This window comes from Erythrolamprus reginae, chromosome 1 (assembly GCF_031021105.1).
Source record: "Erythrolamprus reginae isolate rEryReg1 chromosome 1, rEryReg1.hap1, whole genome shotgun sequence".
Lineage (NCBI taxonomy): Eukaryota > Metazoa > Chordata > Lepidosauria > Squamata > Dipsadidae > Erythrolamprus > Erythrolamprus reginae.
The window spans coordinates 88,481,956-88,497,198 of record NC_091950.1 but is presented as its reverse complement, the minus strand read 5'-3'; the positions used below and the strand labels follow the sequence as shown (position 1 = coordinate 88,497,198).

At 40.2% G+C, this 15,243-nt stretch overlaps 1 protein-coding gene across 5 annotated transcripts in view; it reads right to left on the bottom strand.

Annotated features, from left to right (window-relative positions):
• DPF3 (double PHD fingers 3) overlaps positions 1-15,243 on the bottom strand; it is a 294,848-nt gene that overhangs the window by 72,402 nt on the left and 207,203 nt on the right. For all 5 annotated transcript variants that reach the window (XR_011559671.1, XM_070758337.1, XM_070758347.1 and 2 more), the window contains exons 4-5: positions 3,720-3,847; positions 830-925 (exon numbers count right to left, since the gene is read on the bottom strand). Coding sequence is in view for 4 of the 5 variants with exons in the window: in XM_070758337.1 (XP_070614438.1) it covers positions 830-925; positions 3,720-3,847 (224 nt within the window). In the remaining variant the exon portion in view is untranslated. The remainder of the gene's footprint in view (positions 1-829; positions 926-3,719; positions 3,848-15,243) is intronic.

Below are 15,243 nucleotides of genomic sequence, written 5' to 3'. Positions count from 1 at the left end.
AAGCTGTGTTTGCCCAAGCACAAAGCCGAAAGCACCAGCATGAAGATGACGAGTGGGTCCTCATCGAAACGTCGCCAGGAATCTCTGAAACTTACACAGGAAGAAACCCAAATATGCCAAGACCTTCATACCTGTACCCGTGAAAATCTATATCTTACCTCAGGGACCGCCTTCTGCAGCACGAATCCCAGCGACCAGTTAGGTCCCACAGAGTGGGTCTTCTCCGGGTCCCGTCAACTAAACAATGCCACTTGGCGGGACCCAGGGGAAGAGCCTTCTCTGTGGCGGCCCCGGCCCTCTGGAACCAACTCCCCCCAGAGATTAGAATTGCCCCCACCCTCCTTGCCTTTTGCAAACTCCTTAAAACCCACCTCTGCTGCCAGGCATGGGGGAATTAAGATTCCTTTCCCCCCTAGGCCTTTACAATTGCATGCATGGTATGTTTGTATGTATGCTTGGTTTTTTTTATTAAGGGGTTTTAATTCGCTTTTAGTATTGGATTATTATTGTACACTGTTTATGATTGCTGTTAGCCGCCCTGAGTTTTCGAAGAGGGGTGGCATATAAATCCAATTAATAATAATAATAATAATAATAATAATAATAATAATTATTATTATTATTATTATTATTATTATTATTATTATTATTATTATTATATATTGTGTCGAATTTTGTGTCCCTTAATTTTCAAATTCAGCAAAAACATGTGACATACATATATGTGTGTGTGTGTGTGTGTTTTCGTAGATGTGCGTGTGTGTGTGTAAAATTGAGAATTGGGATCACTCTGACCTCCTCCTCCCCTTAAAAGGCTAAAGGAGCTTACCCGTCCTCGGGGTCTGTTTTTTCGCTTTGGAATATCTTCTTCTATCTCTTCTTCTTCGTTCGCTTCGTCTGCATTCTCATCGTTTTCCAAAACCCGCTGGAGTTGAAATAATAAACAATAATTAAAAACAAATCTCAGGGCAACGTAAGACCTTTTTTTAAAGCAGAATTGCAAATAAAGCGTATCGCAGAAAGAGAGATCCGGGAGAAGCCACTTAGGTCATAAAGTCCAACGTTCTGTTCTGCAGGGATCCAAATTAAATCTCCTCTAACCTGATGAAGGAGAGCTCGCCACTTTTCTAGTAGATTGGTTAGACCAGTGATGACGAACCTATGGCACCGGAGCCACACCTGCTGGCACGCGAGCTGTTGCCATAGCTCATCTCCAACGTGCATGTTTGTGCTGGCCAGCTGATTTTTTTGGCCCACACAGAGCCTCTGGGAGGGCATTTTTGGCTTCCAGAGTGCCTCTGGGGAGATGGGAGAAGACTTTTTTACCCTCCCCTGGCTCCAGGGAGGCCTTTGGAGCGTAGGGAGAGAGAAACGTGAACCTACTGGGCCCACCAGAAGTTGGGAAAGAGGCAATTTCCAGCCTCCAGAGGGCCTCCAGGGGATGGGAGAAGATGTTTTCACCCTCCCCAGGCATTGAATTAGGGGTGTGGGCATTCACGCATGCACAATAGCACACTCATATGCTCTTTCGGCACCTGAGGAAAAAAAGGTTCGCCATCACTGGGTTACAATCTCAAATTGCTTTTACTCAGGGGTGGGTTCTGGATTGTTTTGCTGCCAGCTTACTCAGGCTCGCCCCAGGAATGCATGCACCCCCCTCTGCAGCAATAAAAAAATAACTTCTGCGCATGCACAGAGACAAAATCCAAAATGGCAGCGTCTATGGACTGGCCAGGACAGAACCAGCTCTGTGACATCATTGCCGGTTTACTAAAGATTAACTTTGGGCAAAGATAGAGGTATTCAACTACTGTAATGCTCTCTACATGGGGCTACCTTTGAAGAGTGTTTGGAAACTTCAGATCATGCAGAATGCAGCTACGAGAACAATCATGGGCTTTCCTAGGGATGCCCATGTTACACCAACACTCCGCAGTCTGCATTGGTTGCCGATCAGTTTCCAGTCACAATTCAAAGTGTTGGTTATGACCTATAAAGCCCTTCATGGCACCGGACCAGAATATCTTCGAGACTGCCTTCTGCCGCATGAATCTCAGCGGCCGGTTAGGTCCCACAGAGTTGGCTTCTCCGGGTCCCGTTGACAAAACAATGTTGTCTGGCAGGACCCAGGGGAAGAGCCTTCTCTGTGGCGGCTCTGACCCTCAGGAATCAAATCCCCCCAGAGATTAGGATTGCCTCCACCTTCCTTGCCTTTAGCAAACTCCTTAAAACCCACCTCTGCCGTCAGGCATGGGGGAACTGAGACATCTCCCCTTGCCTATGTAGTTTTATGTATGGTATGTTTGTGTGTATGCTTTTTAAATAATGGGACTTTTAGACTTTTAATATTAGATTTGTTATTTTAGACTTTTAATATTAGATTTGTTATTGTATATTGTTTTTATCACTGCTGTGAGCCACCCCCAGTCTGCGGAGAGGGGCGACATACAAATCTAATTAATAATAATAATAATAATAATAATAATAATAATAATAATAATAATAATAACAACAACAACAACAATTGTTGGTTATAGGTAAACTGCAATGTAGATCACAGTTCAGATTGTTTTAGATAAGAATATTAGTCTGTTAAAAAAAGCACAGGTCCACAACATAGGAATGCTATTTTATCCTTAAATGATGCTGGATTCTCAGGAAGTTGAGTTATACAAGTACAGTTGGACTACTAGCGATTAACAATTCTAATGGCTTAGGAACAACTCGTCTTGATTACTGCATTTTATTTAGGGATGTCCTTAGAAACTCCTTTAAGACTTTCATTGTATGCCGTTAGAAAATCTGGAAAAAAATATATTTAGCCAATATTTTAATATGCAGTGACATTACTAGGTATTTTCATTTCCTTATTTTAATTATTTAATTTTGTAAAAAAAAAAAAGTTTGCATTTTAAAGGATAAACCACTTTAAATATTCCATTTGACTAGAGGGAAAATATAAATCATATATTTAATTAAGTATTTTTCCAAGAAATATTGATATTATTTTATTGCCAGTATGATTTGATTTTTCTCTTTGGATGGTCATTAAGTAGAATGCAAACATTTCTGCTCTAAAAAGTATTTGCGGAGAAGGATTCAGAAAATAAATTGGTAAATTATTTGAATGATAGTTACATTCAATTAATATAATTACTCATCATGAGTGCAATCATTTTTCTTTCTTGCATTTTCCATACTAGATGATATAGCAAAATGGATGAATGAATGGTGAATATAATTTGCTGGCAATTTTTGTAGTGCCACCTGCAGCTGTGTTCAATGCTTCTGAAGACCTCATGCAGTCTTAGGACCTCAAGTTGTGAGCTTTTTTTTTGTCCCAGATGGAAGAAGGATGCATAAAAAAGCTAATTTGGAAATAAAAAGACATCAGAGCAACAGCTAAATAAGGTGGTAAAGAAGCTGTAAGCTGATAATGGAAACTTCCCTGTTCTAAAGATATTTCTTCCACCTCCCAGCTAGAAGGAATCTGTTTTACAAGTGCTTATTGCTAACACGAATATTTATCTCCAAAATGACAGTTGCCATCAGTTTTTATGCAATGGCTTTACAATGTGCTGAACTACTCTATTTGTTTATTCAATCCACCTGGACACCAGACAATCTTCTTATAGGCAACACATACAATCTGGAAATAATGATTAAGTAGCCTATTTACCCATGCACATACAGTTTATGAGCTAAAAATGTGAGATTACCTGGATTTCTTGTAGAGTATCCTCCTCTTTAGTATCTATCTTCTTTTCAAGCCCTTCTCCACGCAACAAGGCTTCCAGTGTGGTCCCTTCTGATGTGAAGCCATCCTTCTTCAGAGGCAGGTCAACTTCTGACAAATCAAACAACATTGGCTACTGTTATTTCCTTAGAGTAAGTAATCAGAAGGATGGATAGAATAGTTGTACAGTTTTCAATTTATGCACAAGAAAGAGCGAATGTCTTTAAACGTTGAGCGATACAATTATTATTTTGGCATGTTGATATATACAAAGTTGAATTTGAACTCCGTGAACTAGCTTTACTAGTAAAATATAACCATTTTATCTTTTACCAATGCTAAAAAAAAAATCAAAGAAACATTAATGTAAATATTTATCTAGTTGATAAAGAGAGATTTTAAGTGGAAACAGCTCTTAGCTGGTGGGGAATCAGGTCATCTTGTCTAGTCTACAAGTGAAACAGCTTAACCTGGTTAGCTGGATGTGAAAGCTCCTGGAATACTAATAAATAGACTCTATATTTAAGAGTTTAAAAAGATTGTGGGAAATGGCAGTGGAAAAACGCTTTGGCTATTGCTGACAAGAAAACTGGATGGTCGTGGCCATGAAGTCACAAGAAATTGAGCTCATCACAAAGAGATTTTATTTTTTTATATTGTCAAACAGTGCAAACACAGCATCCTTTTTGACGTGCAGCCTAGATGATCAAAAAATCCCATCACTTTTGTTTTGCAGACTATCTCTTACCCAAATAATACCCAAATGCATCACCTAATCAGCCTTATCCTTGAGACCTTTAGTGCTGCACACCAAATAAATACCAAACCGGGAATCAATGTTAAACACTTCATTGAGTTGAATGGCTTTCCTTTGCAAACATTTATGAGCAGCTTGTAGAACTGAATAAGTTCATCCACTTATCTCTCAAACCAATATGTTATGATAGTGGACTAATATCCATTTGAAGCAATCATTTCATCTTTATAATTTTCTATATAAGGCATATAACTTTATAATATGCGTAAAAAAAGAATGCATCCAATACTACTTCTTTCTTGTCACTTGTGAGTCTGTAAAAAATGAAAAAGCAATGCAACTTCCAAAAGAAATATAGTACACGAGGTGTTTTTAGTGGGTAAAGGACAGGAGGGGTTGCCTTCAAATCAATGTTGATTCTTGGCAATTTTCTGGTCCCTACAGTCTTTGACGCAAGATTTCAAAAGTGGTTTGCCACTGATTGTTTTTTGGGGTTGAGAAAGAATCACTTGGGGTCACCCAACTGGCTTCATGTTTAAGGCAGGGCTAAAATACACAGTCTCCTGATTTCAAGCAATACCTTAACCACTACATAGATAAGATAGAATTCTTTATTGGACAAGTGTGATTGTACACACAAGGAATTTGTCTTTGGTGCATATGCTCTCAGTGTACATAAAATACAAATATATATATTTGTCAACAATCATGAGGTACAACACTTAATGGTTGTCATAAGGGTCAAATAAGCAATGAAGAAACGATCAACATTAATAAAAATCTTAAGAATACAAGCAACAGGTTACAGTCATACAGTCATAAGTAGGGGGGGGATGGGTGATAGGAATGATGAGAAAAAACTAGTGGTAATAGTAATGCAGTCTTAGTAAATAGTTTGACGGTGTTCAGGGAAATATTTGTTTAGCAGAGTGATGGCGTTCCGGAAAAAGCAATTCTTGTGTCTAGTTGTCTTGGTGTACAGTGCTCTGTAGCAACATTTTTGCAACAAATGAGCCGGGGTGGTGCAGCAGGTAGAGTGCTGTACTGCAGGCCACTGAACTGACTTGTAGATCTGAAGGTCAGCGGTTCAAAACTCATCACTGGCCCAAGGTTGACTCAGCCTTCCATCCTTCCGAGGTGGGTAAAATGAGGACCTGGATTGTGGGGGCAATATGCTGGCCCTGTTAAAAAAGTGCTATTGCTAACATGTCGTAAGCCGCTCTGAGTCTAAGGAGAAGGGCGGCATAAAAATCGAATAAATAAAGAAATAAATAAATTTTTAGGGTAGGAGTTGAAACAGTTTATGTCCAGGATTCGATGGGTCAGTAAATATTTTCACAGCCCTCTTTTTGACTCGTGCAGGTCCTCAATAGAAGGTAGGTTGGCAGCAATTGCTTTTTCTGCTGTTCTGATTACATCCAACTGTCTCACAAAGAAATGCTTTACACAATGCACAGATAAATAGGTTTGTCACTTGGATTCCTTGGACCAGTTTATTTTCATAAACTCTATGCTGTATCTGATTCCGATAGATGCCATTTAACATGGCAAGACCTCTTCACTTTTTTTTCTCTTTTAAATTGAAATGCATGAAATGCCTGGCACATCAGAGATCTACTGCTGGGTGAATGTAACCACACAGCTCATTAACAAAACAAGGCAGAAAGTGCCATAAAGGGCAACAGAGTGGCTCAATGAGCAATTACATCTCATGTCAGTTCCAAATTAGAATCTATCAACATCACAAGCTCCATTTCTGCTTCCCATTCTTCCCATTCTTATTTTATGGAAAATATTTATGGTATTTATTCAAAACAATCATGAGGTATGCTAGGGGAAAGGGGGAAAAACAAATTAAGCTTACTCTGTTGGGGAGGGGAGAGGGAGGGAGGGTGGAGAGAGGGGGAAAGAGAGAGAGAGATAGAGAGAGATTGTCTGCTAGCTGTCGAGCTTGCAAAAGATACTTCTGGGATGATGCGTTCTGCCAGCAGCTGGAAGACCCCAAGGGAAATGGTGGTAGAGAATCCAGGCAAGCTGTATCCATCCATCATATTGCTCATTTCCACATCTCCAAGGCATAAATGCAACATTAGAATGCAAAGGCAGGGATAGAGTTTTAAAGATGGGGGTGTGTGGGTGTATGGAGAAGGTAGCATAAACATTCTTCCTTGAGTAGCTGATAGTTTAGATAAATGATGATGTCACATCAATATAATATTGTGAAGTCTTTTTGTTTTAGCACTATGCAAATCCCATATAGAGAGGGATTTTTATTGACTTTTATTAGCTTCAGAAGCCCCTAAAACCAAACTAACAGCCTCCACATTGTCTTGTAACTACTCATTCAATGTATTTGCCTCCCAATGTTAACCAAGCTTGACTTCATCCAAACTCGTCACTCTAGATTTCTGCAAGTTATTCCTGGGACATGCATTGTCCTACCAGTCTCCTGCCCACAAACAATAATATTGTCCTCTGCTTATTTTGGGATTTCTATGCCGCCCTTCTCCGTATCCTATGCGAGCAACAATGCTTTTGCTTTGATCCAAGAGAGCTCTTCTCTTAATCAAAGTATAAAGGTAAATTATGCTCATTTTTTAATATTTTAGAAAATGGGGGACTGGGGGAAGAAGATTTGCAAAAAAGCCAGATAGTGTCATAAGATGAAAGAAAGAATGATTTTGCAGTTCCATATTACTCTACTACTACATTAAACATTATAGCAAAAAAGCAGATGGTCTTTAATCTTGTAACTAATTCTATGTATGATCTAAAGCAGCGTTTCCCAACCGGTGTGCCGCGGCACACTAGTGTGCCGCGAGACACAGCCAGGTGTGCCGCCAAGCTCCTAGGGAAAAAGGAGAGCTTAAGGAGAGCCCTGCCCAGCTGGAGATTCCCTGGCAGCACCAGGTAGAAGCCGGCAATGCAGCACCCTTTTCCAGTGCCGCGTAAGGAGCTGGGCGTTGGAGTTTGGGGTGGGGAGCGATGAAAGTGCGGAGGCCAGCGCCGCAGCTGCCCCCACCCCCAGTGCCTCCGTTCCCCTCGCGCCCCTGGCTTCTCGCCGCTGACGCCCGCCCGCCCTCCCGCTCGATCTGCCCCTTTCTTCAACTCCTCCGGCGAGCGCTCGGAGAAAACCTTCTCACAGCGGAGGTCGGAGAAGGTTCTTTGGAACGTCGGGGGTGCGTGCGCACGCGCGCCCTATCCCCCAGCCAGTCTACCCGGAAAAGCTTTGCCGGCCTCCGCAGAGAAGGAAGAGAGAGAACAAGAGAGAGAAAGAAAGGAAGAGAGAGAAAGAGATAGCAAGAGAGACAGAATGAGAGAGAGAGAGAAAGAGAAAGAAAGAGACAGCAAGAGGGGGGAAGGAGGGAGAGAGAAAGAGCAAAAGAGAGAAGAAGGAAGAGAGAAAGAAAGAGATAGCAAGAGAGACAGAATGAGAGAAAGAAAGGAAAGAAAGAAAGACAGCAAGAGGGGGGAAGGAGAGAGAGAGAAAGAGCAAAAGAGAGAGGAAGGAAGGGAGAAAGAAAGGGATGGAGAGAGAGAGAAAGAGGGAGGGAGAGAAAGAGGGAGGGAGAGAGAAATAGAGCGAAAGGGAGAAAGAGAGATTTTTTTGTCCAAACTTTTTTGCGCCCCCCCCCCCCCTCAATGTTCCCCAGGATTTTGAAAATGTGAATAATGTGCCGCGGCTCAAAAAAGGTTGGGAAACACTGATCTAAAGAAGCTCTACTCCTCACGTTATTTTCCTGCCTCATTGTTTTTGAGTCCCCACTTTTTAAAAACTCCTTAAAGGACCACTTTCCAAAGGTTAGTTAAAAAAAAAAGTCTGGAAATTTTATCATATTCTTAAGAGAAACATTGTAGAACTTTTATAAAACGAATAATGCTCAAGAATAGTTAAAAGCAAGCCAAACTTTGCCCTGGTTATCCTTGTAGATCTTTTTACTATAGAACAATTATTCAAATAAGCAGTTCTTGTAATTTTGTATATTATTTAAATAAATAAAATTTAGGGATGAGAAAATCTATACAAGGAAGGATCTGAAATTCCACTTACCCATTGCATATTATGAATGAGAGGAAAGAAGCATACATGTCTCAGATATAATGAGGAGAGATCTCTTTGTGGTTTTGTATTCATTATGGGTTTCATAAATTCTACTTATCAAGAAAAAGACCCAGCAATGCATAAAACTACAAAACCACAAAACACACAAGGGAGAATCATCCAGACAAAGTAAATGGCAACCTCTAAGCAATATTAGATTATAATAACTTTGGTTTAAGGCATCAATTTAAAAAAATGCTGTCTTTGAAAAGTGACAAATTGGGTATTTATAGGACCTATAACAGTGATGGCAAACCTTTTTTGGTTCACGTGCCAAAAGGGTGTGTGTGTGCATGTGGTAACATGCATGTATGTGCCAACACCCATCCCCTCCATCCCACGCATATGTACCCCCCATGCTACCCTTGAGCACAGTCCCCCCCACTCCATTCCCTTGCATGCACACCTGGGATGGTGAAGAAACAGCCAAATGGACAAATCAAAAGTTTGGAAAAACAGACCTCTGCTTTGCCCATTGTGCTGTTTTTCCCACTCTGGAGCTTTCAGGAAAGCTTCCTGAAGCCCTGGAGTGTGAAAAACAGCACAACGGGCAAACCAAGTCGGTAGATTTTCACGGGTACAGGTATGACGGTCTTGGTATATTCGGGTTTCTTCCCGTGTAGGCATATATATATATATATATATATATATATATATATATATATATATATATATATATATACATACACACACACACACACACACACACACACACATGGAAGTGGTCAAATGATCATCTAAAGTTAATGTTCCATCCAGGGAAGCATTTAAAAAAAATCACAAAGACTTGTTAAAATCTGAACTCTTAAATAATTTGGAAAAACTATCCAATATTTAAAGGCCTGCTTTTAAACATTTCATCACTGCTAGGAAATTATTGTTAAGAAGATCATTTTGTTACTCTATTAAAATAAAAATAGTTTATAAAAATAAACTATTTTAGCCATCTAATATTAACCAGAGAACAAAGACATCCATTAAAAAAAACAATAGCATAGTGCTTTGTATTTATACTTGGACATAAGTATTAATATATTTATCAGGACTTACATCCAAATAAGTATTTGTAAGACTGCTAGTCTGTGTATGGCAATTAACCTACCAAATTTATGGAGCAAACATGGTGCACATAACCAGACATGGCATTCTTGTACCATAACCAATGGGATCCAACCCCCTGATGACCTTGGATGAGTCACTAATTCTGAGAAAATAGCGGAAGAAGATGTAATAAATGAACAATAAAGGGATAAATAATAAATGATTTTTCTTTAATTATTAAATTTTAGAAGCAGGCAATACCTGATGGCTTATAACCTTCTGATGACCAATGCTGGACGCTGTTAGTACTATGTACAAAACAGTTGGGTTTGCAATATATAAACAAGCTAACAATGAATGTTTGTGTGTATTGAAGTGCTATGGCTTTAAGTGGTTGTGTTGCAAATTGCCACAAGAGGGAGCCATAAAGCATGATTTCTCTTCTCTGCTCTCTGTTTTTTCTGCTGATTCACTGTGACTGATGTAGTAAGCTCTGTGTGGTCTATTATACTTTGATGTATTTGTCAGCTGTAATGTATGTCTGATATGTAAGACAAGCACAGGCTTGTAATATTATTATTGTATTGAGAGATGCTGACTGATTTAAATGTGAATGACCAGACTGTTTAACTTCACTGTGCTATTCCTAAAGTAAATACTAATTGAACTTTAATGTATCTGTTTTGTGTGACTGAATAATTACTCATATCTCCTGGATATCTGCTGGAATCCCACATTTCCTCTGTGCATGCCCTTGATAGCTCAAGGCTCGTTCTGCACACTCCTTAACAGACGCAGAAGATGATCTGATTGGTCTGATTTTGGAATGTAGCCAGGCAATTTTTAGATAGAATCAGCCTTGAGTGTAACTGTGCAGATTTGAAGGCCGAAACATGGAAATAATCACCCTTCACTATTTATCCAAGGGTTAGCTCAAGCATTGGGAAGTAGAACTAAATCCCTACATTCGATCAATTGCTTTCAATCCCTTCTCCTTTCCCGACCAAAACTTCTAAAACTTAAGAAAAAAAGAAACATCTCCATAAGAAAAAAAAAAAGCAAATTATAATGAAGAGGGTGAGGTGCTAGTGACTTTGGATTTCCTTCATTTGATTAACAATGAGCCCAGAAGTTGTGGCTTTGGCTAAAAGATGGATGGCTGCAGAGAGGTGCTGGATTGAGAAGATGGATGACTGTTCATCCGCCCTTGGCGTGTACAGAAATGTCTTTTCTGCACAGCCAGGCCAAATACAGGCATGTCACGTCCCTGTTTCAAAGTCAGATAAACAGAAGGCAGATGGAGCTCCTAGGGTGCATAACCCTTTGGGTTTGTTTAATTCTTTAGCTCAGAAAGCGGGAACACACAGGCAACCTTGGGCTCCCACACAAGGTCAGCGTGTCCATTCATTAACAACTGTCCCTGAGATTTGTTAAACAACTTTTCTTTCTCTGGACATTCATCAGTCTGCAGAACATAAGCAAGGCTTATGTTACTAGGTAAAGAAAAGACTGCAGAAACTGAAAAAGGTAATAAAGCCAATCAATCTGTGGGTCTGTTTTGCTGCTGAGCATCATTCTGCAAGCTGCTTTTAGAGAGAGAGAGAGAGAATTGGCAGTGATGCTGAAAGATGGAACAGCAGCAATGGCACAGTGAGCTCGAAGTTCACATTAGCTCCATTAATGTGTTTCTCTCGTGTATCAAAGCTGTAGGAGACCTATTAAAATTCAAGAATGAAGAACTGGCCAAAAGAGTTGGAAGGTTTGGCTCGAGCCATCGTAATGATAGTTCAGATCCCTTTCAGGCATCACTTCTAAGAGAAAGCTGATTGATGTTTGCCTGTTAGGTTATGAAAATTAGGAATCGCCAGAGTATATAATTAGAGATATATGGACCTATCCATTCCAAAAGAAATGTTACTTTAAAAAAATCAAGGGCCTACAAGATTTACATTTACAAGAAAGTAGAAGGAGACTTAGAAATTTCCTTACATTAAATCCAGTGATGAGTGTCTTTACAATTACAATGTTCATTAGTTCTATGTTCTGTAACTGTAAGAGAACAGGCATGACCTTTCTTGGCACAGTTATTAAGTGAATCATTGCAATTGATATGTTAGTAACCCGGTTGTTAAATGAATGTGGCTTCCCCATTGACTTCACTTGTGAAATGTTTACAAAAGGTTAATCACGTGACCTTGGGAAACAGCAATGCTCATAAGTAGGAACCAGTTGCCAAGCATCTGAATTTTGATCACAAGACCATGGGGATACTACAAAGGTTTTAACTGTGAAAAATGGTAATAAGTTACTTTTTCACTGCCGTTGTAACTTTGAATATTCACTAAATGAACTGTTTAAAGTCAAGGACCACCCGTATAAGCTAAACTTAAAACACAGATTCATGGATTAATGCTCCATCATATTTTTGATTCCTATTGTTGTAGAACTCCATAGCACAAGTAGAAGTTAATAGAGAGTCTTCTGCCTCCTTTGGATCGGTTCCAGCATCAAAAAAATTAAAATCTCTGGTTAGGTTCATCCCTCCCATTGTAAGACTAATGACAGAAGTCAACTCAAGTTTAATTTGCCCTTACAGCCTTCACTTGAACTAACCTCTGAGTGTAGACCTAGTTAATTGCTCTGCTTACATACTGTCAAATAATCAAGGTTTTTTTGTATCTCCTGTTAAAATACAGTGCTAAATGAAGCTTTCAAAGCCTAGCCTCTTTTGCTATTTTTACTTCTTTGAATGTTTTGAGATGGATTTTATGAATTACCTAAAAATATTAAATTCTTAGTTCACTGATTGCATTTTTCAAATTCACAGTCTCTAAAAACCTTTGAGGTGATTAGTTATTTATTTATATATAAGTTTGCTGCAGTGAAGGGCTGCAAAAAAAATTGCTATCACACTGTGCGCGTGGCTTATTTTGTGGGTGTGGCTTGCTGGCCATGTGATCAGGTGGGAGTGGCTTGACTATCATGTGACCAGGGATGGCTTAAAGATCATGTGACTGGCTTAAAGGTGGCCAACTTGACGTCATTCACGTCAAGGGTTTAGGTTAGGGTTAGGGTGTCTGGCCTCTCCTCGCCTCAAAGTGATACAATTTCCCTATCTATTTACTATTACTGAACATCCAATATATGTTATTTAATTCTATGTATGTATGCCTTATGCGTACATACATATTACACACAGGCACACATAAATATACATTATCTACTATATAAACTGTATGTGTATGTACACACACGCATGCACGCACGCACGCACACGCACGCACAGCTCTTCTAAAATGATACACATTCAATCTCATTTACTGCAAAAGGAAAAACATACCCAGAGCCTAGAAGGGAAAAACAGGAAAAAAATTCAAAGTTTTTCAAACGGTTCTGCATACCTGACCAAAATTTTGCTACCGGTTCTGCATACCTGACCATGCCTATAGGAGCCCATCATTGATTTTCTCCAAATAAATGGTCTAAAAATCAGATCATTCAATCAAAAGCAAATAGCAAAGAACAATTAAACCAAATATAATACTTTAAAATAATATAATAATAACAGTGACATTTTAGCAATCTTTCCATCTTGTATCGGTAGCATCTATCATTGAAAAGCCAAGGATTTCTATGAGTCCGTAAGGGTATCGGAGTAGATACTATATCACCTTTGTCCCCGGGTGGCTTTGGAAGAGGGAAACTTGGAAAATAATATTCTTTTCACTTTATGCTCATTCTATCCGCTTTCTTGATAGATGGGGACCCTCATCAGATATACTCAAACCACCTGCATTAGATGGGCAGAATCTTTTTGCGAAAAAGTAACCTTGTAGATATCTAAACCCCAGAAGAGACCTTCATAGAGAATAAATAATAATCAGGACCATAAAATGGATTTGGAAACACGCTGGCTGGTGAGTTCTGGGAGTTGAAGTCCACACAGGTAAAAGTTGCTGTCAGCCTCCAATTTTCCACTTTACCTGCTTACCTCAGCTGTCATAGTAAGGGGGGAGGGGGAGGTTAGTTTATTAGGAGTAGGGGGAATTATGCTGGTTGTAGTTTCAAATAAATTGCTAGGGAGGAATTTTTTCATTAATGACTGCCCAATACAGGCAGGCTTCATGGACTTGTTTACAGCCTGCTCAAGGTCAATTGCTTTGATGGCCCAGATATAGAAGCACCAGACATGGGGATTTGATGGATGGTCCGGGTGGGGATCACTTGGGGGAAATGTTACCTCTAAAGTGCGCAGCCGCATGCCCCAAAACAACTTGCCGCACAGCCTTTTCCAAGGCCACGCAACAGGAGGCGCTGGCTGCCCCGCCCACCACAGATGTGCCGGTGCTGGTGCCGAGCCTCCCTGCTCCCTGCCCCAGGTGCCTCCAGCCCCCTCGTGCCCCTGGCCTCCCGCCACTGCCCGCCCGATCTGCCCCTCTCTCCGGCTTTCTCCTTCTTCACCTCCCACCTTGGGGCGTGGCTCCTTCCGCAGCGGTGGTGGCTGCGACTTCTCCTCCTCCTCATCTGGCCACTAGCAAAGCTATGAGAGGGTTTTCTTCAAGCGCTCCGGGAGCGCCCGCCCCACCCCTCTCGAGTCGCAGCCCCTTTGATCGGAGCGCTTTCCCCAAGCGCTTCCCGTACGCCTCAAAATAAGAAAAACCTTCCACTGCCTCCAGAGAAGAAAGGAAGAGAGAGAAAGAGAGAACAAGAGAGAGAGCAACAGACAGAGTGAGGTAGAAAGAGAGAGGGAGAGAGAAAGAGAGAGATAGCAAGATAGCAAGAGAAAGAGAATGAGAGAGAAAGAAAGAAAGCAAGAGAGAGAGAAAGAGAGAGAGAGCAACAGACAGAGCGAAATAGAAAGAAAGAGGGAGGAAGTGAGAAAAAGAGAAAAAGAGAGAGAGAGCAAGAGGGGAAAGAGAGAAAGAAAGAAAGAGAGAAGAGAGGAAGGGAGAGAGAGAGATGGTTTTGTTTTATTATTAATTTCTTTTAATAAAAAAGAAGGTTATTTTTTTCCTGTTTGTTTGTTTGTTTGTTTGTCTGTCTATCTATCTATCTATCTATCTATCTATCTATCTATCTATCTATCTATACTTTTCCGTCCACACCAAAAAAAAATTAGAGGGAACATTGCTTGGGGGGGGGGTGTCAATTGGGAAGGTTTTGGGTTTCTTTGTACAGTATATGTATTTTGCGCACCGTTTGCCTCAGAACTTGCTTTCCTTTTGTTGCCATCACTTCTTGTCTAGTAAAAGTATTCATCTTTATCAAATGGCGTTGGGGTCTTTCTTTCCTGGACTTTGAATGGAAGCACTCCTTAGAGTTGCCAAGGTGAAAAAACACTAATCATTTCTGCAGAATCCCTTTAACAGCTGGGCCATTCTTTCCCTATCCCCAAGGTCAACTCCAAATGCAATAACATCACCAAAAAGTCTTCAAGAGTTGTTAACTAATCCTACATAGCTTTTGCTCTGGTAATCTCACACTATTAAGCAGAGCATACAAAACCTTTGCCAGATCAATTCTTGAATACAGCTCATCTGTCTGGAATCCACACCGCATTTTGGACATAAGCACTTCTAGAAAATATCCAGAGATACTTTATTAGAA